The sequence below is a fragment of the Dasypus novemcinctus genome, chromosome 7 (assembly GCF_030445035.2).
Source record: "Dasypus novemcinctus isolate mDasNov1 chromosome 7, mDasNov1.1.hap2, whole genome shotgun sequence".
Classification (NCBI taxonomy): Eukaryota; Metazoa; Chordata; class Mammalia; order Cingulata; family Dasypodidae; genus Dasypus; species Dasypus novemcinctus.
Window position 1 is genome coordinate 24,207,682 of NC_080679.1, and position 24,839 is coordinate 24,232,520.

Sequence of the window (24,839 nt, forward strand, 5' to 3'; positions counted from 1 at the left end):
GCAACTGGAATGGAAAAACTTTATTGACACCTGAGAAAAAACACGGAGTACATTCCTACTGGCCACTTAGCCCACCACCTCCAACAGGACATTTCTTGTGTCCTCCCCTTGAACCATGGGTCATCTGGGCCTTCAGGAGCCAGAGCCCAAAGGCTGGAGAAATCTACAGGCAGATCCTGAAGCCAGACCCAGAGGCCAGGAGAGAGAAGCACTGCGGCTAGGCAGGCAGCCCCTGAGGCAGGTCGAGGTCGCCAGTGGAAGCCTCACCGGTCAGGCTGTAGAACCTCGTAGGTCACAGTCCGGAGTCCGATGGAAAACATCTCCTCCCAGGGCTCCCGGATCCAGGCCAGCAGTGCCGTCAGCTGCTCTGGACACACCACACGGAGCACCCAAAAACTCTCCAGCCGAGACACCTGCCAGGCCAAGCAGCTAGTGAGGTAAGACTCCCCAGAGGGCCCCACCAAGGGGGGTTTCACGGGAGGACACACTTCCCTTCTTGGCTCATCTCCTCACCCCTTCCCCCAGCCCATATTGCTCCCCATGATAGATGCCAACTCTGAGCTTGCACACAAAATCCAAGTGACACTGACTGAAGCCTCCAAGGGCTTTACATTTACTATCTTGTTTCTTCCATCTTCCCTGTCTCAGAGAATTTAAGTTCTGGAGTCAGGCTGCTTGGTTCAGTTCCTGGCTCTACCAATTGGAGCCAGGGTGAGTTGGTTCATGTCCTCAGTTTCCTCATCTGTAAAATGAGACTAACAGTACCTACCTCGTGTGGCTCCTGTAGAGACCAAATGCCTGGCACACAACGAGGGCTCAATCAGACTCAAACTCAAAGGACTCAGATAGCTGGTACGTGGCCGGGTTCCGAGTCCAGGGCTTTCCCACTGCTTACAGCTGTCTCCCCTCTACGTGCTGCTCACCCAAAGCCAGGGAGCTCTGGCCCCCAGTCCTCTCACCCCAACTCTTTGTGTTCCTTCCACCATGACGGCCCATCTCCAGGTCTCACACTGGCCCCAAGGCCCAGCCTTCCTAGACTCACTCCCCGCACTGACCACCACCTCTGCCCGTGTCTCACGCATGGACACACCTACACACACACACACCTCGTCGTAGAAGACCAGCCGCAGGGCCTCTGGGGCTGTGCGGTACAGCAACACTGAGCTCAGGCTGCTGAGTGGCTGCTGCTGCCGGACACACACAGAGGGACGTGGCCCCAAGGGAGGGGCCATCTCAGAGGCTTCACCAGATGTTGCTGGGAGAGGGGGTTCCTCCTGGGACCCAGCAGGGTCCTCGTCTAACAGGTACAGGGTGGATGGAGTCAACAGCAGAGACACGGGACAGGCAGAGGAGCCTGGAGGCAAGGAGGCAGTGTGAGGCCCAGAGAGGAAGGCCGTGGAGGACCCCTGGGGGCCAGCGTCCCAGAGCTGCTCAGAAGAGGAGGTGAGCCGTGGAGGACCCTTGGAGGCCACAGCCCTCCATTCTCCAAATCCAGGGATCTCCAAAACCTCTGAGCCCCAAGACGAAGGGCTCCAGCCCCACCACCCACCCTGCCTGAAAGCAAGGATCCAATCTCGCTTCTCTGACGGGATGGGGCAAAGCAGACCCAGCCACCCTGCTGCCTTCAGCGAAAGCCTGAACCTGAAAACAAAGGTCTCTGGGCAACTAAGGATCCAGGGCACCTCCTGGCCTTGTCCCAGAGGCAGGGAACACCAAGGCTGGCATCCGGGTCTGTCTGCGAGCAAGCAGAAGGCCAGGGGCCAGGACTTGAGAAGCTATGATAACACTGTGGAGGCACGGGGGGGCCTGGGACAAGATGGGGCACAGGGAACAAGGGACAAACTCTGCAACCCAGAGGCCTCACCTTCAACCAGGAACAGCCGAAGGTAGAAGAACTGGGGAGCCTCCAAGGAAGAGTCTTTTTCCAACAATGGCCTGGGAAAAAGACGGCAGGAAGGTGTGGTTAGCGGGGGGTGGGAAATACTACAGGATCAGAGAGGGGCAGGGATGGCAACATGAGGGCTGGGGCCTGGGGAGAGTCTGGCCATGACAGAAGGGGTCAGGGCCTCATCAGGGCCTCATCAGAGCAAGGCCAGGTCTGGGCACTGCAGAGTGATGGCCTGGACTCTCGGCCTCCATCCACTCACCAGAGCCGGTGCTGTGGGGTCACCTTCTCCTCCGTGGCACTGACACAGCTCCTCCAGGAAGGGGGCAGAGACTGTAAGACATCTGGGTACAACCAGCCAGGAAGGGGGAACCCTCAGAAGACTGACCTCCTCTAGCCCAACCTCACCACCCCCAACTTTTTTCTATTCTCCACATTTCTAGATGGCAGAAACTTCTACAAGGACACAAGTCCCATTACCCTGGGGAGCTCAGCCCTGTGGCCCTGCTGCCCCCACCCTGCCCTGGCCTCCCTGCCTTACTCTCCCCTCTCTCACCAAGGAGCTCCTCCAGGAAGGCCCGGCAGTGCTTGGCATCCCGGGGCAGTAGGACACAGCTGCCCTCCCCAGCTGCCCACTGTAGCCACAGGCTCTGTCCTGCCAGGCCCAGCTCAATGCCACTCAGATCCTGCAGGCGAATGGCCAGGGTAGCCTGTAGCCAGCTAGCTGGAGGCCCACTGTGGAGAGAGGGAGGGGGCAGAGAGAGGGGAAAGAGTGAGGGTGGAGGGAGGCAGGGAGGCCCAGACTCTGCCCTGAGCAGGCCCCTGGCTCACTCACCAGATCTCCCCAGTCACCTTCAACACATAAAGCCTGTGGTCAGACAGGACCACAAGACACAGGAATTCTTCAGAATGGCCTGCCAACACCAGTGGCACCTAAGGGGAAGAGGAACATGGTAAGAAACAAGACACCAGAACTAGGGAGACAACGCCAGACTGAAAGCCAAGTTACGTATGACAGTACCTTCAACCTGACCCTCCTGCTGCTAACCCACAACAGTCTGTAAAGTCTGCCTCTGCCTCTGCCTCTGCCACCGCTCTCCATCCCACAGGCCCTGCCTTCACTCGGGCCCCCGGTATCTCACCTGCACTAACCCTCAGTCTCTTAGCTGGTTTCCCTGCCTGTCACTGGACTCCTTCCGGTCCACCATCCATACTGCCAGACTGACCATCCTAAAACAAAACCAATCACCACCCCCCTGCTCCAGGTCCTTCGATGGCTCCCCTCGGCATCAGGAACAAAGTCCAAATTCTGTAGCAGATACAGGAGGCTGGTCCTGAACTGGCCTCTTCAGAGTCCTCTCTGGACACCTGTCCCCTAGCCTCCGACATTCTGGCCTTCCCCAATCATGGGTACTTCTCCACACCAGTGACACCTGCTTATACCTCCATCACTTACTGCTCCCTTTATCTACAACATCCTTTTCCTCCCTATTGTTTCATTCATCCTCTAAAACATGGCTCAGACGTCCCCACCCCAGGAAGGCTTCCCAGGCCCACTTGGGCTGGACTAGATGCCCCACCAGGACCTCAGTCGTATCAAAGCATTTTCGTATTGCAGGATCCTTGTCAGTTTCTTGTACCAGAATACAAGTTCGAGGGCGAGACTGATTTACTCTAGATCCCTAGTGGCAAGGACATAATAGATGCTCAACAAAGGGTCCCATGGCATCTTGCTTTTATAACAGTGCTAGGAAATCCCATTGATTGAGTGCCAGGTGCCACCTTAGGAGGTTTACAGACAAGAGCATTAACCCTCACCTTTGTAAGACGCACACTTGCTAAGGTAGACACTATCACCTCCATTGGAGAGGGCAACAACTGAGACTCAAATACCAAGGGACATATCTGCAACCACCCGTCAAGGAACTGCTGGAGCTGAAAGCTGAAGCCAGATCCAGGACACCTGCCCTGACTCGATTTGGTGCCATGGAAATGAGTGAGCATCCTGTTCAGCAGGGCACGGGGCAGGACCAGGGGCGCAGACCTTGATGCAGCACTGGAACTCCTCCTGGGCATCAGTGAACACCTCAACGTCCAGGAAAAGCCGGAGTCGGTGGTCCACAGAGCGGAGGCCATGGCGGTCAGGGGCTGGGGGCAGACAGCCATCAGTCTCCCCAGCAGCCGGGGCTCCATCTCCACCCACATCGGGGTCCTGCCCTCCCCAGACACCAACCCTTTTCATCCGACCTCTACTCACGGGGACTAAGGCTCCAACTGCTGCAGTCTTGGGAGAGCGGTGTCTCAGATGGGACCCCGTCGGCCCTGCTCTGGCGGTCACTGCAGCCAAGGGAGTCCTGGGCAGGGCTGGGGGGCGGAGAGGGAGCTGGGGACTGCTCTTCCTGTCTCTTCTCCCCACTGGGGGGTCCCCCAGACAGAACCACAAGAACCACATGGTCACTACCACAGTTTGGGCACACAGCAGCTGATTCTGGAGGGAGAAATGGATGCAGTCCCTGTGAACCCCCAAACAGCACCACAACCCTCCACCATGCTGCTAACACCCCCCAACCACACTCCGACCTCACCTGGACATTGCCAGCTTCGCACACTGCCCATCACTGCCCAACTCACCAAGCCCTGCCGCTGACCACATCCCATCCCACCTGGGAAGGATGAACAAAGCAGGGTCCAGGGCCCACACCTTCCTCCAAAGACACCCCACCTCAGGCCCAACTGGACCAGGCCTTCTCTGGGCCCCTCCCACAGCTTTGGGCTGATCAAGCCCTTGGGTGTTATACTGGCTGTGTCAGAAGACTGTAAAGCAGCAGACTGGGAAAGACAGGGGAGACTATGGTGCCAGATTTGGGACCATTTCCAGACTCCATCACTGAACAGCTGAATAACCTCGGGCACGTTTTCTAAGCTCTCTGCACCTGGTTCCTCCTCTGTAAAATGGGGATGACAGTGTCTGTCTCACCAGGAATGAATGGAATCAGGTAAAGAGTCCAGGGCATGGAGCCGGCAGGGAAGTAAGAAAGGCTCTTTGAGCAGCAACAACCAGGTGGGCACGTGCTAGACTGTTCACATTATCACTTTCATCCCCATCCAAATTCTCTCCTTTCCATTTTGCAAATGACCAAATAATTTACACACCCTGCCCGAGATATATATAGCTGGTGGTAAGAAGAGCAGCTGCCGTTCTGAGAGGGCATGTGCCTGGGGCTTTATGGTCACATTTAAGTCCCCTAACCGCACCATAAGGCAAGTTCATTTTCTTCTTTGTTCAGACAAGGAAACCAAGGCTCAAATAAAAACAGAAGGTAACACACTAATAGTGATTAACAATGTCCTCATAAAAGGGACCCCAGGGCCACAGTGACCCCATGGGGCACAGAGAGAGTCCAGGAGGGGTGGGGCTGCCTCAGCTGCACTTGCTGTGCTCCTGGACCTGCTGAGGCTGGCAGCACCTGGGGCAGGTTCAGGGTGGGGAAGGGAGCCGGCCTCCAATTTCAAAATAAAATGGAAATCCCTGCTCCAGCTGCTGCCAAGGAGAGTGGCTAATACAAACCAGGCATTTCAACACAGATGCTATCAAAGAAATTTCTTTGTATTCGAGACCTAAAAATATTGCTTTTTTATTCATCTACTGTGAAAAAATTGCTTGCTTTAGAGAACAGAATTTGTAGAGATGCCACAAGACACTATTCAACATCAAGTAGCTGACAAGGTCAGTTAAGAGAGGACAAACTAATCTAACCTCCAAAGCCAAATGTGCTCAGAAAGGCAGAATTGCAATCAGATACTGCAGCGAGGGCTCATTAGGTTTTATGTAGTTTATAAAATATTAGGGAAAAAAAAAAAGCCCCAAGTTATGAAAAAATAATGAGTATATTTAAGTACAGTTACAGAGGTTGCATTTCCTGCCTTTTAAAGGGGGGGGGAACCCACACAAGATATAACTTGTTTTCCTTCTCTTTTTCTCTTTTTTTTCGGTAAGTGTAGCAAGCAGACATTTTAATTTTTCCTAAATTGGACTTCAGGCAGAAAAGTTGTTCCCCACTCTGGCAGACCTTTCTTTCCTGGGGTTCTCCTCCATGCTCACTCCCTCAAAAGCTACTTTCCCTGACACAGGGGAAGGTTCACGGGCAGGGAGGTCAAGTTCAGGGCTGTACCTGTCCTTTGGATCAGAGGCCTCCGGCTGTCCTCACCGCCCAGTCCCAACCTGGGCTCCTTAGGCTTGAACTCATGGCCACAACGGAGACACTGGAGTCTGACCCCCAGTGGGTCCCCTGTGTCCTCAAGCTGACGCTGGGCCAGGACGGTGGCTGGGGTCAACACTGAAAGCAGCTCCTGAACCAGGGTGGGCAGGAAGGCAGCTGTGAGCAGGTGGGCCCCAGAGGACCCCTTGCAGACACCGCAGCCCTCAGGCTCTCCAGCCTCGCATGCCTGGGCCACTCGCTCTGGCTCCTCCAATGCCCCCAAAGCCTCCTGGGCCCCCACCTGGATAGCTGCGTGGGCATCAGGCTCCAGCACCATATAGCGACGTAACTTCCGGTCAGGGCAAATGTAGGAGAAGCGCAGAACAAGGATGGGGGCCCCGGGGAGCGGATCTGAACCCTGCACAGGAGAGGGAGTACGGGAGAGAGGGTCAGTGGGAAGGGTCAGAGGTGGGAGGGTGACACTGAGAGCACAGAGGAACACAGTAGCTCTGGACCCCATTAAAATGCTTTGGCTGACAACCAAGCAAGCACAGAACATCTACTCAACACCCCAAAGCAGCCTGGGTCACACCTCGGCCCCCTGCAGCTCCCCTCCTCAGCCTCAAGTGCCAGAGAGAAAGCATGTGGGAAACCCCCAACCCTTGCCTGGCCCACAACCAGCATGTCATCAGAGCTGGCCCCTAAAAAGCCCAGCCCCTCTCAGAAGCCCTCACTCACGCTGGGCGCCGGTTCTCTCAGGGTTTGGGTCTCGGGCTCTATCTCAGCGCTCTCCAGACTCTGAAGCTCGAGCCGTTCCAGGGTCCGCGCTGCTTGGAGTTCCACCTCGCACAGGTGAGTGGCAGTGACCCGGAGGAAGCATTCCCTGCCCCGAACGCCCTCAGGCCCCTCCAGGGGACACACCAACATGGGGTGGCAGAGCTCCGTTGTGGGGAGACCAGGAGAGGAAGCTGCAGCAGGGAAAGACGCCCAGAGATGCTGTCCTTCCATGGGGTGCTCCTCTGTCCAGAAGGGGCAGCCCACCCCCAAGCCTGGGCTTGCCTAGCTCACCCAGGACAGGCTGATACCATTCGGCCCGTCTCCCCGCCTCGCCCCATGGCTTCTCACGGTCGGAAAGCACTTACCTTCCACTGCATTCTGCACCTCCTCCTCCTCTGCCTCCTTTTCTTCCTTCTCCCTTTTCTGTCCCTCCTTCTCCTCTTCACCCAGTGGCTTTGGCTCCACCCTGACCTTTTCTGACACTTCCCATGGTGACGCTTGGGAGCCACTGGCTTCCTTCTCCGGAGGTGGAGGATCACGCAGGGTCTCTGGGCCCTGGGAGTGAGGGGGCAGTGTGCCAAGGCCAGAGGTCTTGGAAGTGGCCAGAAGGGAGGTCCCAGAGGTCTCCAAGTGGCTCCTGTACTGCAGCCAGTCACAGCCGAACCTTTCCCGGAAACTGTTCATGAGCTCAAGTTCCCGATGCTGCTGTACAAACCAGCCTGGGTAGGAGCAGGAGGGCACAGCTTGGCAAGCCGCACTCCCCCAGGAGACCCCTGCCTCTTGCTAAGGGTGCTCCTTGGCAAGAAGTAAACAGGTGTGTGTGGACGCGTCCGAGGCTTCCCCACAGCAGCAAGTCCCAAATAGTATGTTCGATGGAACACATGCAATTCAGACTACGAGTTACCACACGCTGCTTTGGGAGTTTTGCAATGCACAGTAGCATACCGAAGGCCCTGAAAAGTCCCGCAGTAAAGAAATTGGTTTAGCTCTGTTTAACCCAGCATTTCCAAAACTTATCCAGCCATGAATTTCTTTTATTATATGACCTTTTGACCCCCCATGAAATCAATGTTCCTTGAAATACACTTTGAAAAACATTGCCCAGGAACAGTTTCTTCTCCTTTCCCTAAACTAGAAGGAAAAACTAAGAGACCCCCAGCACCACCCTCTAACACACACACACACACACACACACACACACAGATACACACAAACAAATTTCCTACCATACCTTCACAGCGACCAAAAGACGAGAGTGCTGGAGTAGGGGGAGAGGAGGTTAGTGGGATAGGGGCTGACTAACCAGCTGGGGACGGGTCCAGATTTCGGGGCTCTGGGTCAGTGTCGCTGGGTTCAGAGATGCTTGCCCGCCTCACACGGACTCGGCTGTGAGGCTAGGGAGAGGGATAAAGCTCCACCAAAGCCAGGGCCCCCGGCCCCGCCCCCCAGCCGCCTACCCAACCTGCCAAAAACGCCCAGGCACCAGGACAGGCTTTACCATGCCCAGCTCAGCAACAAGCCAGGGGAAGGAGACCCAAAGCCAGCCGTCAGGCTGCCTGGGACTCACCTTAACCCTGCGCGGCGCGGGCTGGGCCACGACGCCCCCTGAGGAGTGGCTGTCACTCAGGTCAGGGCCGCCTGAGGTTTCCGTGGCACTCCCAACCGGCCAGGGCAGAGGGGGCGTCGAGGGACCACCTCCTGAGGACGTGGAGGTCTGGAGTGGGACGACAGGACGACGAAAGAGGTTGGAGCCAGGGGAGCACCTCCGCCCTGTCCACCCTAGTCAAGAGATGGGACCCGACTTTCCAGCTAACCAGAAAGACCCTGCCCCTGGCCACCCCCACTGCCTCGGCGAGCATCCTCCCTGCAGTTCTCCCAAGGCAATCTTGGCCCTCCCGCCCCATCGTCCCCACCACACTAACCTGCAAATCGGTAAGTGACAAGACCTCTCCGTCAAGAAGAAACTGAGCAAAGATAAGAGGGCAGCAGGTGAGTGTTAAGTGTTGGGGACCCAGCCCCTGGCTGAGTTCCAAAATGGGGCAGAGGCCCCCAAAGCCCTACGGGGCACCACACTAACAAAACTAACAGGGATCCCGGTCCTTGATCCCCTCTCTAGGGATGAGGTGGGGACAGAAGCAAGGGGGTGCAGGGGTGAGGCCAGGCAGGGTGGGGGCCAGTGCAGTGGACACAGGAGGAAGGCCACTCACCCCAGAAGCTGCATCCCTGGCACGGGGTGACAAATACTGGGCAGTGGCCACTCGGTGTGCAGGGTGGAACCACAAAGGGTTCCCCTCCAGGTAGAGCTGCAGGGTGGGAAGGGGAGAATGAGGTGGGCCCTGGGCCAGCCCTGACTGAAGAGGGGCCGCTGGCCAAGTCAGCATGGGAGGAAACGGGGGGTATGCAAAGAGGGCTCCCAGGTCCCTGGCGCACCCAGACATCACCTTCTGGAGCTCAGCCAGCAGCCAGAGCGGTGACAGCTCCCTGTGTCCTTCCAGCAGGTTGTAGGCCACGTCCAGGTGCCGCAGGTTCTTCAGCTGCTCCACGCCTGGGGTGGTGTGACAAGGGAGGAAGGATACATGTGAGAGTGCAAAGGTGACAGCAGGCAGGGTGTGATGGGGTGCAGCGTGGGTGCAGCACACATGCAGTGCAAAGGGAGGTATGGTGTGGCGGCCTGCTGGGGGAGCAGGAGGTAGCCAGATGCCCCAGAGCACCTCATCTCTCCCCTTTAGCCCAGTGAGGCACCCGAGACATGTGATCACCCTGGGGCCACTTCTCCCAGCTCTGGGCCTCGCACGCCCCCATTCCCCCCATCCCTGCCTCCCCCACCCCCACTCACCATGCAGGCTCCGGAGCTCATTGCCTCGCAGTATCAGCGTCCCCAGAGCAAGCCCTGACGGTCCCATTCTTGGCACCAAATGCAGGCAGTTATAGGAGATGTCCAGATGGTGGAGCTCAGACAAGTCCTGGGGGGTGAAGTGGGGGTGACAGGAGGATGGGGTGATGGGAGAAGGCTTCTCTAGCATCACCACAATAGCTACTCAGCTCAGCACTGGGCTACAGTATCTGACATGAGTAACAGTGGGTACTCATCAAAATAATTTTCTCGGAGTGAGTAATCCTACGACTTCTACTTCTCAGATGAGGAAACAGAAATTATGTAATTTACCCAGGTCACACAGGTATTAGAAGGTGAGATCTGAAACCTGGTTTGTCTTCTGCTCGAGCCTGAGCCCCCACAGACAGTATCACCCCCAGGGTGTGGCTCCACCAGAAGGCAAGAGTGAAGGTGAGAGAAAAACAGGGCCCAGGAGAGAAGCTGGAGCCTTGCTCCAGGGCCCAAGCCGTGCAACCCCAGCCAGGCCGCTCCCACTCACGGTGAGGAAGCCCTCACAGTCCTGGACTTGGTTGTGACTCAGGTTCAAGAAGCGCAGAGCTGACAGGAGACGCTGAGGGTGGGAAGAGGAGGCTGTAAGCACCTTGAAGGCACCTCCCCCCCCAGTCCCCATCTTCCCCCTCCCCTCCAGGAACCCCCAACCCACCTTCCCTTGGAGGCACTCACCAGGGAGCTATCCAAGGCAGTCAGGGAGTTGTAGCTGAAGTTGGCAGAGAGCAGAGCCAGCCAGGGGAGGGCAGAGCAGAGATCACCGCCGCAGGCCGAGAGGAGCTCCTGAGCAGGCAGGCAGCACTTCAGTACCTCAGCGCTCACCTCCTCCCCTGTGCCAGAGCTGTGCTCTAGCCCATCATTCATTCATTCTTCACATCTCCTTACATGCAGATGTAAAGAGAGCCTGGGTCCCCATCCCCAAGGAGTTCACTGCGGGGGAGTGGGGAGGCAAGACACTGGAATACGACAGGGCAGGTGGAGCTGTAAACATATGGATGGTGCAGAGTTCTGCAGGGGCACAGCAGGGGGAGAGAGAACACTGTCTGGAGGAGGCAGGAGGCAGGGAGGCTGCAGAGAAGAGGGCCATTAGAGCTTGGTCCTCTGCGTCTCTCAGGTCAAGGCACCTGGGCCCACCCCATCACCCTCCTCACCTCTAATGCCTGGAGGCTCCTACTGCAGGTCAGGGTCTCCAGCTGGGAGTAGATGCCACGGAGGCCACGCAGGTAGTGGAGGGGGACACCTCGGAGCTGGGGTGAGGGAAAGAAGGGAGGGGGAAGCCAGAACTTCACAGAAGACAAGGGCCTCGTCCCCAACTCCAGGTGGTAGGGAGTAGGGAGAAGACGATGAAGCCCAAATAGGGTTCAGGGAAGCGTTAAATGGGAAAGAAAGTGGACATCCCAGTATTGCAGAGCCTGGCCTCCCGTTTGTACACCAACATCCCAAAAACCCTCGTACCTCCAGCTGCCGAAGGGACTTGAAGGGAAAAATCTTGATGGGCCCTGGGATGCCAGAACCAGGGACATGGACCAACTAAAAGAACAACACTCAGGTCATTGAGGCACAGTAAATCTCTTTCTGCGGCACCCCTTCCTCAGAACCACCACCCATAGCTCCAACACCATCAGATCTTGCCCCTGCAAACTTCTAGCACCCATACCCTACCTCCAGCCCCTGCCTCCACCACTCTCTTGGGTCCTTTGAACATCCTGCCCCAAACCCCACCCCAGAACCTTGAGTGAAAGTGTCTTCTGCAGCACATCAAAGAGGAACTGAAGCTGGAGGATGACTGGGGAGTCAGCGGGGTGGGATGGCAGAGCCACAAAGCCTATCTGGCCAGGGCCCCATGGCCCTAGGTGCAGCTCAAATACGCGGTTCAGCTGCTGCAGTGTGGCAGTCAACAGGCTCAGAGTGCTACAGCCAGACAAGACCACGTCCCCTGGGGAAAGAGGGAAAGAGAGGAAAAAGGACATAGTGATTCCCTTTTTTTTTTTTTGGGGGGGGGGGTCCCATAGTGGGACCTGGAACCTCTGACATGGGGAGCCAGTGCTTAACCACTGAGCCACATCAGCTCCCTTCAGTTGGTTTTCTCATTTGTTTGTTTGTTTGTTTCTTCTTTAAGAAGCACCAGGAACTGAACTTGGGACCTCCCATGTGGGAGGTGGGCACTCAACTGATTGAGCCACATCTGCTCCCGCCACAGTGATTCTTCATCGCGGGATCTGATCTGGGATAATGAGCTCACCCTAGCCCCAACCAGCTATTCTAAAGTCTCGTGTGTCCGAGATATACTCCCTTCAATACATATTGTAGATCTTCCACTGCTGAATCAATCGCCTCCCCCGCCCAAATGTCTTCAATGGCTAATCTGTCAGCCTGATATATGACACTGCTTCACAACTGCTTCAAACTGACTTTTCCAAATTTTCCTTCACGTTCTTCCCAACATGAACCTTCTGCTCAAGAGAGCCTGGTGTACTCACAGAGCTAGAAGTACATCCAGCTTGTTCACAGCCCCCCCATTTTCTTATATATACCCTTCTACTCTGCCCAGTTCAAGATCCACTTCCTCCAAGAAGCCTCCTGAATACCTGACAATGCTGAACTTCTGGACCATAATCACTCATTTTACATTCAAGTGGACAGGGTATTGTGTCTTTATTTCTATTTCCAAATATAAAAGTAGCATGCACTCCTATAGAAACTCAAACAATACTAAAATGCACATCATAGAAAGAATAACCATTCATTACAGCACTACGGTTTTTTATTGCTCCCTCTGTTAAACTGCTCGGTCCAAGATGGCGCTCCTTGAGGCATCTTTTGGTCTGCTTGCTATTCATCATTGCACCTAACAAGGTGCAGCTACAAGGTAGAAGTGGTAGACATTTTTTTGAACATTAAAAAATAATAATAGAGTCAAAGATGTTTCGAAAAAAGTAGAGGTTCCCATATCCCTCCACCCACATTTCCCTAGAGGTTACATATTACATAATTATAACAGTTTCAAAACCAGGAAATTGGTATTAGTACAATGTGTGTGTATGGTTTTATGCCATTTTATCACATGTGTAGATTCCTATAACCACCATCACAATCAAGATACAGAACAATTCCATCACATAAAGACCTCCCTCCTGCTACCTATTTATACTCATAGACTTCCTCCCACTACCACCTTTCTTAACCCCTGGAGCCATATTAGATTTTTGCTGAATAAAGTAATAAATCCTACAACTGTGCATGAAGGATTTTCTGCATACTAGAGACAGAGAGCAGACACTGATATGGAAAAAGGAGTCCTCCAGCCCTCAAAGTTTCCCAATTTAGAAGAGGAGATAAGACATGTACGTAATTATATAATACAAGCCAGAAAGTAAAACTTTCTTAAAGAGGAGTTCCACAGACACCATCTATGGAGTACAGCTTGAAGGAAGGCAGCTAACATTGAACAGATACTACGTATGAGAAGACTTGACATATTACCTCATTTAAACCTCAGCAGAACCCCTGAGAGAAGCATTATTAAGCCTGTCTTACAGATACTGAAACTGAGACTCAAAGAATTTAAGGGAGTCTTGATTGAGACCACATAGCTGGTGGGAGTTTGCTACTTTGGGTCTAACCCCAAAGCCAGGGCTTGTTCGACCCCAACAAATGTCAAACACCTACTGAGCAACTACAGTAGCTCCACTGCCTAGGCACTGAGGGCAGAAATTGTAATAACATTTTTCAGCATCTACTATATATGCAAATATTGCACTAAACGCTTTATGTAAGTTAAATTAATGTGGTAAGTACAATCATTATGCTATTTTGCTGATGAGAAAAACAGAGGCACAGAAAGACAACCCAGCCAAGTTTTTAAAGAGTGGGCATTCCAACCCAGGTGGGTCCGATTCCAGATTGTGTGCTGACTCTGCTAGACTAGGTGTCTCGCCACACAACGATTATGACCAGTTCCTCGAGCCCGAGGGCTTATTTATAGACAAGTAACAACCACTTCCCTCTATATCAGAGAACGCATGGAGAAAGTGGTAATGAAGTTTGGCCTCGTATTTTACACGGCCATAGACTAAAGACACTGCAGACAACCGAACCAGGGCAAACGAACCCTGGAGGAGTAATGAATTCTGACACCCTGTCTCCCGTGATCCCTATGGGGGCGTGCCCAAGCCCCAGACCAGCCGGAAGTCAACTCACCGGATTCCCGCAACAGCCCGGCGAGTTTCCACACTAGGGAGTCCCGCGGGGCCGTCGTCATGGCCACGGGATGCTGGGGGAGGAGCCTGGAGAAAGAGGAAGCGGAAGGGCTTCAGGGGGGTAGGCCTGCCAAAAGGCCAGGGTGTCCGCGCAAACTGAGACCTCGTGAGGAGAAAGAGGCAAGAAAGGAAGGGAGTAGAAACGTCTCCCGGGTGCCCTTTCAAGGGGAATAAGGCCTGGCGAGCTAAACCGGCCCTCCCACCCAGGCCTCCTACCAGCCCAGCAACCGGCTGCCTTTCAGGGACGGACAGGAAGCCCCGCCCCGGAAGGAAGGCGAGGCTCGGCGCCCAGAAACCACGCCCTAAGCCCTGGAAATGGGGTGGACGGGGCAGTCCCTCCGGGTGGACTCGTGGGCTCCACTAGGAGCTGAGCCACCCGTCACACACCCTTCTCCCCGACTCTTGGACGCTCGCTCCGTGCGCAATGGGCCTTCTTGGCCAGTGAGGAAATCCTGACACCTTGTTTGCACAATAGGCGGGGAAGCAAAGTTAGGAGAAATGGAATTTTCAGTTACTGAGGAAAGGACACGTCCAAATCCAGCACTTTTTTCTCAGTTAGAGGAGAGCGTGTCCGTCGCGGGAAGGCATTTTTCGATTCTGAGAGAATTGAGGCGGGTGGGGTGCACTTCTGTGCCCCCTTTGCTGCTTTTTCCTTAGTCTCCCTCCAAACCAGTTTTTTTTTTCCCCTTCAGCAACATCATGCTCGCGTTAGCGGTTGGTAACAGTCCATGTTCTTTATTTTTACTGTGTCTCGTGACACCCGCATCACAAGTTGTTATTCTGGGTTTGAAAATGAGAAAACAGGTTAACAGAGCCCAGGTTACTTGCAAAGGTCGTTCAGTTAGTAACTGATAGAGCCAAGACTGCCAAGGTCTTTTGGTTTCAAGTTCCTTTTGTAGCTTTCACCAGGTTCCCGGTCAAATACTGATGTCAGTTACCACACTAGATTAAGGAAAGAAAAATACCTTTTAACAGAATTCGTGAATTTCAGAGAGGGTGCTTTGCTACTGAGGAAAAGCAAGACTAATCGTCAACCAGTCGAGAGTGGGAATAGGGTCATAATCGTCTATATCCAAAGTTGACAAATTTGGAGGATCCTATATTCTAAACACAAAATATTTGCAATGTCAATGGATGCCCCTAAACCACACAATTTTAGCATTTATGGCTTAGTAGGTGTAATCTGAGACAAAGGCCTGAATGGTGGTTCCGAGAAGTAAATGGAAGCACCCTGTGAAGAACAAAACAGTATACAAATGTAAAACCAGAGAAGGGGCTCAATATGTTTTTGTTAAATTTTTAAACCCATACCCCGGATGATTGGCAGTCCCTGTATATCAAACATCTGAAATTAGGGAGGGAGCTTCTTCTGAACCATAACTGCCAACTCTGCACTCTTGGGCATGAGCCAGATTCTTTAGACGTTCCTGAAACTGCAGTGCTTTGAAATCTGTTTTGGGGTGGGGGAGGTGTCTGCCCAGTCTCCAGAGTTTTTCTGAGGCTTGCTCCATTCATATGCATGTGCCCCTGCAAAGAGTTCTGTTTACATCCCCTTCCTTCCCAGGAATGTGAAAGGAGAACAAAGGGAGAAGCAAAGAAAGCTGAACTGCTTTTGGAAAGAACAAATCAGCTGAGAGAAACAACAGGAGACTAAGCAGTTATTGTTTCCTAACCCGTTTTGAGTCCCACTCCTTTCTGCCTTCAGGGAAGACTTTGGCAGCCTTCCAAAAAATTCGACTTGAGTCCCACCCCCCTACCTCCACCCCCACACACATACACACACTTTTTATTTGGCCTAAATTAGTTGAAGTATATTTCTGTAAATTGCTTACCTTAAGAAACTTGACTAAAAAAAAAAACCTTAACTAGAGCAAAGTCTTTAAAAAATCATTCTGAAAGGGAAAAATATGTATCCAGTCACCATAGTAGGGGATAAAAGCGGGGAGGAGGGATATAACAAGAACATTTCCAGAAGATTTTGAGAAATATGTAAAATCTATAGGAAGAAAACCAGAATTTTAAAGACAAAAAAAAAAGAAACAAGAAGATATATTCTGAATGGGAAGATTCAGTATTATAATTATGTCAGTTTAATGCAATTTCAATCAAAATTCCAATGGGAAAATTTTTGAGCCCAGCAAAAATTTGAATTCCAAATCTGTAAGACTGAGCACATAAGCACAGCCAAGAAATTCTGAGGGGAAAAAAGGGAGAGGAAAAAAGCACAAGAGATGCTAAAAGGGACCTGATCTCCCAGATAGCAAAATGTCCTCTCAAGCCAGATTTAGCAGCATGCACTGGCAAAGAAATAGATAAATGTTGATAGATCAGTGAAGCACAATACAGAAACAACCATGCTTACACAGGAATTTTTTCTTTTACTATATATGATAAAATTGACTTTAAATGAATGGGTTAGGGAAATGGATGTGACTCAAGCAATTGGCTTCTCATCTGTCATATAGGAGGTCCAGGATTCAATTCCCAGGGGCTCCTCGTGAAGGTAAGTGGGCCGAAGCAGAGAGCTGGCCCACATGGAGTGCTGGCCTGCACAGAGAGCTGGCCCGCCCGGAAAACTGGTGCAGCAAGATGGCACAACAAAAAGACACAGAGGAGAGACAATAGGAGACACAGCAGACCAGGGAGCTGAGTTGGCACAAGAAACTGAGTGCCTCTCTCCCATTCTGGAAGGTTACAGGGTCAGTTTCTGGTACCACCTAAGAGAAGACCAGCAGACACAGAAGAACACACAGTGAATGGAGAGCAGACACAAAGAGCAGAGTGAGTGCAAAACAGTATTGGGGGCAGGGGAGGATAAATACATAAATCTTTTTAAAAAATAAATGGGGTAAATAATGAGTTATTCAAAAGTTTTGGGACAACTAGCTGTTTATTTGGAAAACAACTAAATTCCTTCCCTCATACCATGCACACTAAATTCTAGATGGATTAAAGAGCTAAACATTTTTTAATTAAATAGAAACACTAAAATTTGAAGTTCACTTCTCAAAGAATTAGTATCATTTTCAAAAATGTCATTTCAGAAATTGTTGTCTTTAGAAAGTATTAAAATATATATGGCCCCCTACTGCATAATTTCATATTACCTTGACTGAAATTGTGTTTCTCAAAGCAAATACTATGATACTATACTCTTAATTTATAAACCCTTTTCTGAGTCTTATTCCCCCGGAGTAACACTCCATCTAAAATCAGATGTGCAGCTGGTTCATCTGAGCAGACGACCAAGATCTCCCAAGAGAGCAACAGACCTAAAACTAGAGAGATACAACTCACTGGCCTCAGGCTCTGCTCCCATGTTACTGTGTGAAGAGGAATGAGGGCTTGGAAGGCCGTGCCATGGGTAGTTTCCCTGCCACCCCTAGTTTTCTGGGGTAGCCTCTGCAAACTGGTTTGATAAAAAAGAGGAAGGAAAGGTGTGTTGGTTACTAGTGAATTGCAGAGACTGGAGGGCAACCACAAGCCAAGGCATGCCCAGGATTGCCAGCAGCTACCAGAAGCTAGGAGAGTGGCATGGAGTGGAGTCTCCTGAGAGCTCCCAGAAGGAACCAATCCAGAACACCTTGATTTTGGACTTCTGGCCTCCAAAATTGTGAGGGAATAAATTTCTGTTATTTTAAGCCACCAAGTTTGTGACAAATTGTTTTGGAATCCCTGGGAAATTAATACAGTAGCTTAGGCAGCTGGGATGGAAAGGGTGGAGAAAGAGCTATCTTCGAATAAGATGACAGAGTCAGCTACAGGAGAATACAGATTGGAGAATCCTGCACCAAAACCTCAGAGCACATGAGGCTCAGGGCTGTGCTCTTGGGGAAAAAGAAGCAACAGTTCATCTTTAGGACACGAGCCATTCGCCTGGGTCTGGAGCTCACCACTCAGGTGCTGTAAGCCTCCTCAGCAGATCAGATGAGTGAAACCTAAGGATTCCAACAAAGTGAACATTTTGCACTGGAAATTGAGTTGGAAGGGAATAAATTACATGATCTACTTGTTTCATCAACTAGATGCCTTCATGGAACGGGAAAACAGACAGCTGGGAAAAGGAATGAAGAGGTGTGAATATTACCTCAACGATAGAGTTTTGGTCAAAAATAGAATTTGCTCTAGAAAGGAGTTAATCACGTGCCTGGCACACCCACGGCCCCAGGAGGTAGTGCCAGAGGCAAGTTTTTCCACAGAAGTTACTACACATTATGTCTCTTGGCTTGCTATTAGACCTGGCTATTGGGCCAGGAACTGGCCCAGTCCCCAAAGTCAAACAGATGGGGCAAACAGCAACATTGGATGAGGTCTGGCTTGAGAACTCTGTTAGACTGTTCTGAGTCTGAGCAAGCCCCTCAGAGCCTGACTCCTGGGGAGTCTAAACACGACGCCGGTAGGCGGAAAGCAGGAGAGACAGAAGCAAAGCACAAAGGGAAATCAGAGAAGCCAAGGCCAGAGAATGGCTGACAGGAAATGGAGCAACAAAATAACCACATTCCAGTGACCCAGCAGCAGCCCTGCTCCCCCAATCTGAGAGAACTTTCCAGTTCTGTGCAAAATAAGCTGAGGGTTTCTCTGAGTGTCTTTAGAGTAAACCTGAGGTAAACCTGAGAGAGTGCCTTTAGTCCTTCTCATTGTCTATCCCAGAATACCATGGAATCACCTGAGAAGGGGTTCTATCAAGAAGGACTATAAGAAAAACCAAGTGATTGTGCTTAATTCAGGACACAGAAAGGTAAAGGAGACAAAATGGAGACTATGTTCTCCATTTCTGCTGGTCTGAAAAGAAAGGAGCTTTGATAGTGTAGTACTAGAAAAAAACAGTGTAGCTTAAATATTGAGGCATTGTACTGAACCTTTGTAACAGAGGGTTAAGAATTATATAGAGAAGCGGATGTGGCTCAACGGATAGAGCATCTGCCTACCATATGGGAGGTCCAGTGTTGAAACCCAGGGCCTCCTGACCTGTGTGGTAAGCTGGCCCATGCACAGTGCTGCCGCGCACAAGGAGTGCCGTGCCACATAGGGGTGTCCCCCACATAGGGGAGCCCCATGCGCAAGGAGTGTGCCTTTCAAGGAAAGCCACCCCACGTGAATAAAGTGCAGCCTGCCCAGGAATGGCACTGCACACATGGAGAGCTGACACAGAAATATGATACAACAAAAGAGACACAGATTCCCAGCATTGCCAAGAATGCAAGCAGACCCAGAAGAACACACAGCGAATGGACACAAGAGGATAGACAATGGGGGCGGGGGGGTGAGGGGGGGAGAAGTAAATAAAAATAAATCTTTTAAAAAAAGAATTATATAGATGGCTTTATATTATTAAAAAATAGCAAAAGGTTCATGTTACCATATTTTATCTAGGTTCTTCTATGCTGTAGAAATGAATTTTAAAAGCACACCCGGTGACTTAGGCCAGTAATTTATTCAGGTAGGGAGGGAAGAGAAATGAGAGAAAATAACAGAGCAGGGGCCTCAGGTAGAGAAGAAGAGGGTGAAAAGTGATAAAGTGGGCTTTTTTACAGGCTACAATTCCCCATTACAGGTTATAAATCCCCAGGTTTTACTTGTGTGGCCACATGGCGGAGGAAAATTGGCAAGAGTAGCATGCAGAGGGCAGGAATGGGTCCAGAGGCAAGAGAGCAGAGCACACAGCATGCCCTCCAGCCTGTGCCTGGCTTTTAAACTGTTTATTATTCCACCCTTTGCTAATGGCAGGGGAGGGGTTCCAGCTGTTTGCTATTTTGATTGATTACCCCACCCGTCAATCCCCCAGTGAGAACCCAATGATAAAGTCCTTGGGGAATATTCGGGGCATTTTCTGGCTTCCAGAAGAAGTCTTTGTTCTGGATAACAGAATCTTGGGAACGGGGGTCTTCCAGCAGCCATCTTGGGGGTTATTGATGTCCATGTGGACTCTCTGCCAGGTTCCAGATCCGTCTATTGATTCCCTATCTTACTAGCCTGCATCATTCCCCACTCAAAGAATTTACACCTTTAATCTTAAAGGGGTGCTGAAGGGAGATGATTGTTCTTCTGTAGCTACTTCCTGCTGGTTAGGGTCTGTAGACCCTACCTGTCAAGGTGTAGAACTCTCATACTAGTCTATCTGGGAGGAAGATGGATCTGGCAACCTGGGCAAAGCTGGATGAAGTTCTCATATGGCTAACGAGATGTTGATTCTAGAAGAAATAAACAATTAGTATTTTGAGAATATATGGTCCTACTTAGGCAACACAGGACCACAGAAGTAGAAAAGGCCAGGTGCCTGCAAAGGCTGCATTTTCCCAAAGTTGGTGAGAAATAGTACTCTTTCTTGAGTTATTTTATGCTATTGGTTAACTTTAGAGAGAAATTGCAATAGACAATGGCGTTAGGTTTAAATTGTTAATTCTAGTTCCTATGGTAGAGGAGAGGAAGAAGTGGCATTTTCCTTTTCAGTTAAGAAACAGACAAGGTTTCTTAAAGGGGTGTTTGGTTTCCTACTTTACTAGCCTGCTTCGGTTAATATCTGAAATTGCTGGCACTAGCTGAATTTAGCCTAGACCTACTTTTATGGTGGTCATTCTAAACAAGTCTCGTCCCTGTTTATGGTGAAGCAAAACTTAGTCTCTCCCTGTTTGTAAGCCCTCCACCTTCCTGTTTGATACCCATATGGAAAACCTTGTGACTTACCTCTACTCTACTTTCTGATGCCAGAATCTTCACCTCTGGTGACAACCTTTAACTCACCCTGGCTTGGTACCTACAAGATGTTCACCCCCTTAGTGTTTATTAGTGAAGGAACCTGTGCCCAGCTCCACCCCAATTACCTATTCACATCCCGATGGTATAAAATATTAGAATTTCTGCAGTTCAGGGAGGCTGTTTTGAGATTGTACATCTTCAGTCTCCCACCAGTGAATAAATCCTCTTTTCCTTCCTAGCCTAGTTTGGTGTATCTGTCTATCTGCCTCACCAAGCAAACAAACCCAGCCAAGGACCACCCTGGCCCGACTTCAGTTGGAAGCCGGAATGGAGGCAGCTATGGGGAAAAAAGGAAAACAGAATCTGGGAGAGGAAGGAAAAAGATGCCCTTCCAGGCAAAACTCACATAAGACCTGTTGGCAAAGCCACTTAGTATGTGTGTAACGTGTGTCTTCCATTTCAATTCTCTCTGCATGCTGCGCCAGAGTCAGGAAGGAGACGGTCCCAGCAAGGGAGGAAACTGCAACTGGAACAGCAATAAAACCTGCAATGGGAAACATGGGTCATTGGGAAAAGGAAACAAGAGAAAACTGAGATCACAGGGTTCCGGGTCACCAGGGCTAGGAAGATGGAAACCATAGGGGCTGTTTTGGAATCTCAGCGCCTCTGCAGAACCTCCAAGTCAGAGCAGTCTTCCATTCTCCCATGCATCAATGAACATTTACTGAGCCCTGACTTTGTGCCAGATCCTGCATCCTGGGCTAGATTCTGAGTAAACAAAGGAGACAAAGGCAGGGCTCTTATTCTGAAGAAGCTCACAGTGTGCTGGGAGAGACAGATGCCAACAATCACATTACAACATTGTATTTCCTATTGCCAGGACACATTGCCAGTGGCTTAAAACAACACACACTTATCTTACAGTTCTGGAGGTCAAAAGTCCAAAATGGGTCTCAGAGGTGTCAAAAGATATTGGAATTGAGTCGTCATTCACAGCATTTTATTTGGGACTCCCAAAATTGCTGCAGTAAGAAAGCCAAATCACTTGCAAAAGTGAAAGCCAACTTTAAGAGTTGGCAGGAGGTTTTTGTAGCCATAAAGGACATTAACTTGAGTCCTATGATAGGATGAGGTTTGTCTGTCTTATAGGGATAGGTGTAGGACACATGGGGCTTTATTTTGTTCTAGGCCAAGTGCATATAGCTAGAGACTTGACTGGCTGTCTGGGTTGGTCACCTTGGTGGAGGATTGCTCAAGAGGCAGCTCAAAGAGGAAGTAGGACACAGGGTTTTCTGCACCGAGAAATGCCCAGGGCCTTCTCTGTGATTTTAGCATAGAGCTAAAACCAAGGTAAAATCAGGGCTGCATTCCTTTCTGGAGGCTCTAGAGGAGAATCTGTTTTCTGGTCTTTTCTTGCTTCCATGGGCTGCCCCCAGGCCTTGGCTAACGGACCCCTCTAGTCTTCAAAGCCAGCAATGGTGGTCAAGTCTTTCTCCTTCTGTGTCTGGCTGACACTGACTCTTCTGCTTCTCTCTGAACCATAGCAATATAAATCCAGCCCCACCTTGGTTTCCACAAACACCAGGGTCTAAGTTGGGGCAGTCCTGTCCTCCACAACCAAAGTTAAAATAGTTTTAGTTGCTTAGTTGATAAACAAAATGACCCAGATGGTTTTGAAGTGAAAATGAAGCCTGAAACTGTGACCAAGGTTTAAGGGTTAACAAATGATTCATTACATAGATGCTCTTTTCTTACTTTTCAAGTATATTATAGAATAGCTAAAAGTTAATACCTAAAGTACTGTACTGGCTAGATTGACCTCACCTTTGTATAGGGTCATTTCTAATTAAGGCTTGCTATGTGATAATTATTCTAGACTGGACTCACCCCTGTTTATTATTGCTCTAGACCAGCCGCACTCTTGCATATACCTGCTATTGTGATGGTCATTCTAAACTAGCCTCACCTTGTTCATGGTATTCCAAACTAGGCTCACCCTTGGGTACACTTACTGATATGGCCTATGTGTGGGGGCTGTGTGTTTTTTCATGAATAACCTGGGCTGGTGTGTAAACTTGCTAAAACTTAAAATTCCAGCATAAGCCATGTGTGCATGCAAACAATAAGAACCACAGCCCTGCCTTTTGTAACCATGCCAACCATTCCAGTCTGCCTGGTTCCGGAAAGCCAATTAAGCGATATAAGCTCTATAGGCTTTGGATATTCACGGAGGATGCAGACTAAATATGTTAATTCGAGCTTATTTGGTACTCAAACAAAGCACCATTTGACTCCCTACCCCTACATCCTCTGAATAAAAGGGACCCAAAAATCCAATTCCGGACTTAGCTTTTTGGACAAGAGTCCACCGAACCTGGCTGGTCATTAATAAATTTTCCCTCTCAAAAATATTCCTGAGTCCTGGCCTTCCATACGCAATCATTGAATCTCTCGGCTTCCACAACATTACCAGGTGATGGTAACCACTCCACCCTCCCCTGTTTGAATCCATAAGAACCCTAAAATCCTGAAAATCAGGAAGGCAGATATGAGGCGTGCCCATCTCCTGTCCTCCTGCAGGCATTAATAAACCTGCTTTCTCTCACAGCCATCTCAGTATGGACTCCAATTCGTCTGCTCCAAACAAAAAAAAACAGAGGGACCTCTGCAGGGTTTCCTTCACCTCTTCCACATTTAAGATTACATGGGATCTGCCTGGATAATCCAGGATAATCTCCCTGTTTAAAGGCCAGCCGATTAGCAACCTTAATTCCATCTGCTTCCTTAATGCCCCTTTGCCACATAATGTGGCACATCTACAGGTTCTGGAGATTAGGCCATGGATATCGTCCAGGGGCCATGATTCTGCTTACCATATAGCAATACTGTTATGAGAGAGGGTTCCAGTCCAAGACCTCAAACTGAATACATGTTGTAGCCCCCTCTCCCATCCCAAATGCTTAGAAATAACAGGAAAGGTATAAAAGTAATAGATAGATAGATAGATAGATAGATAGATAGATAGATAGATAGATAGATAGATAGATAGATAGATCCATAACTCCCTGGACAACAAGGAGTACCCTTGGTAGACTTGAAACCAGGAGGAATCCTGGAAGATGAATGGCAGGTGGGAAAACCACAGTCTAAAATGTGCTTGGGAGTAGACTGCCACCGGAGTTTGAAAATGGCACCAAGAGTGCTCCATGACCAAAGGGAACTGGAGAGGGCCCAGGGCAACCCACAAGGCAGTGATGATTTAGGATGTCAGTAATCCCCTGCAATTACTGACAATCATATGATAGATACCGTGGCATGATTGCACATCCTTTTCACTAAGCAGTACACAATCGGGGAGAGCAGACCTCTATCAAGGATTCTTAGATAAAGTTGAGCTTCCAACCAATAATTAGCAAACATTTAAAGAAAGTCAACTTCATAAAAGGAAGACACTAAATCCAACAGATAGAACTTTCACCCAGTGAAATAGCTCATAGAATAAGAACAAGATTTTACAATAACTATTAACTAACACAATTAACATTCTCAGGCCCTGCGGGATAGAGATGGCAGAGTGAGATGCTTCAAGGCTCTCTCCCCTTACAAAAGCTTTAAACAACCAAAAAGAACTGGCAGAAACATCTTTATAAAAAGCTCCAGAAAACATTAATAGTACAGTAATAGAAGGAGAGGCAAATTTAAAAAAAGAAAAAAGGCAGCTTTAAAGTGGTAGGAACAAAAATATATCTCATATTATGAGATATGAATACGATTAAACATTTTTTTCTCTTCTCCATTTCTTTTCATTAATAAGGAGAACCTGACTATGTAATTTAAACTATGTATATTTCTGAACACTGAAGGAAGTTAGCATTTGGAATTGGATGACATAAAAGTGCCTGAAAAAGAACTTTTCAGGAGTGATGTTTCCATAACTTGTTGAGCTGCCTTTTTCTGTTCTTTTTTTGTGAATTTGAAATAAAGTTTTTAATAAAAAAGAAAAGAAAAGAAAAAAGAAAAAGAAAAAGAAAAAAACTGAAAAGAAAACAAAATAAATGTTAAAGAGTGGTAGGATCTCCTGGCGCCCTGGCTGGCCCCTCTATCCCATTACCCCCTCGAGAGCAGAGCTGGCCCATTCT

General features: G+C 49.9%; 1 protein-coding gene and 1 long non-coding RNA gene across 2 annotated transcripts; both read right to left on the reverse strand.

Moving 5' to 3' along the window:
• Window positions 1-14,274, reverse strand: STK11IP (serine/threonine kinase 11 interacting protein). Its single transcript, XM_004479473.4, has 25 exons — window positions 14,221-14,274; window positions 13,946-14,031; window positions 11,476-11,681; window positions 11,201-11,275; window positions 10,897-10,992; window positions 10,421-10,528; window positions 10,236-10,307; window positions 9,698-9,824; window positions 9,303-9,406; window positions 9,069-9,164; window positions 8,784-8,825; window positions 8,429-8,575; window positions 8,165-8,255; window positions 7,227-7,580; window positions 6,823-7,052; window positions 6,386-6,502; window positions 6,058-6,235; window positions 4,143-4,373; window positions 3,930-4,033; window positions 2,721-2,818; window positions 2,442-2,620; window positions 2,148-2,229; window positions 1,865-1,935; window positions 1,107-1,354; window positions 1-413 (listed from the first exon to the last, which is right to left on the reverse strand). Exons 2-25 carry the CDS (start codon window positions 14,004-14,006, stop codon window positions 264-266), a joined length of 3,267 nt encoding a protein of 1,088 aa, XP_004479530.1. The 5' UTR covers window positions 14,007-14,031; window positions 14,221-14,274; the 3' UTR covers window positions 1-263.
• A 5,155-nt stretch (window positions 14,275-19,429) lies between these two features.
• On the reverse strand, window positions 19,430-21,490 carry LOC131279126 (uncharacterized). Its single transcript, XR_011649190.1, has 3 exons — window positions 21,107-21,490; window positions 20,689-20,758; window positions 19,430-20,195 (listed from the first exon to the last, which is right to left on the reverse strand). It is a non-coding gene; the product is annotated as an uncharacterized lncRNA (long non-coding RNA).
• Window positions 21,491-24,839: the final 3,349 nt, after the last annotated feature.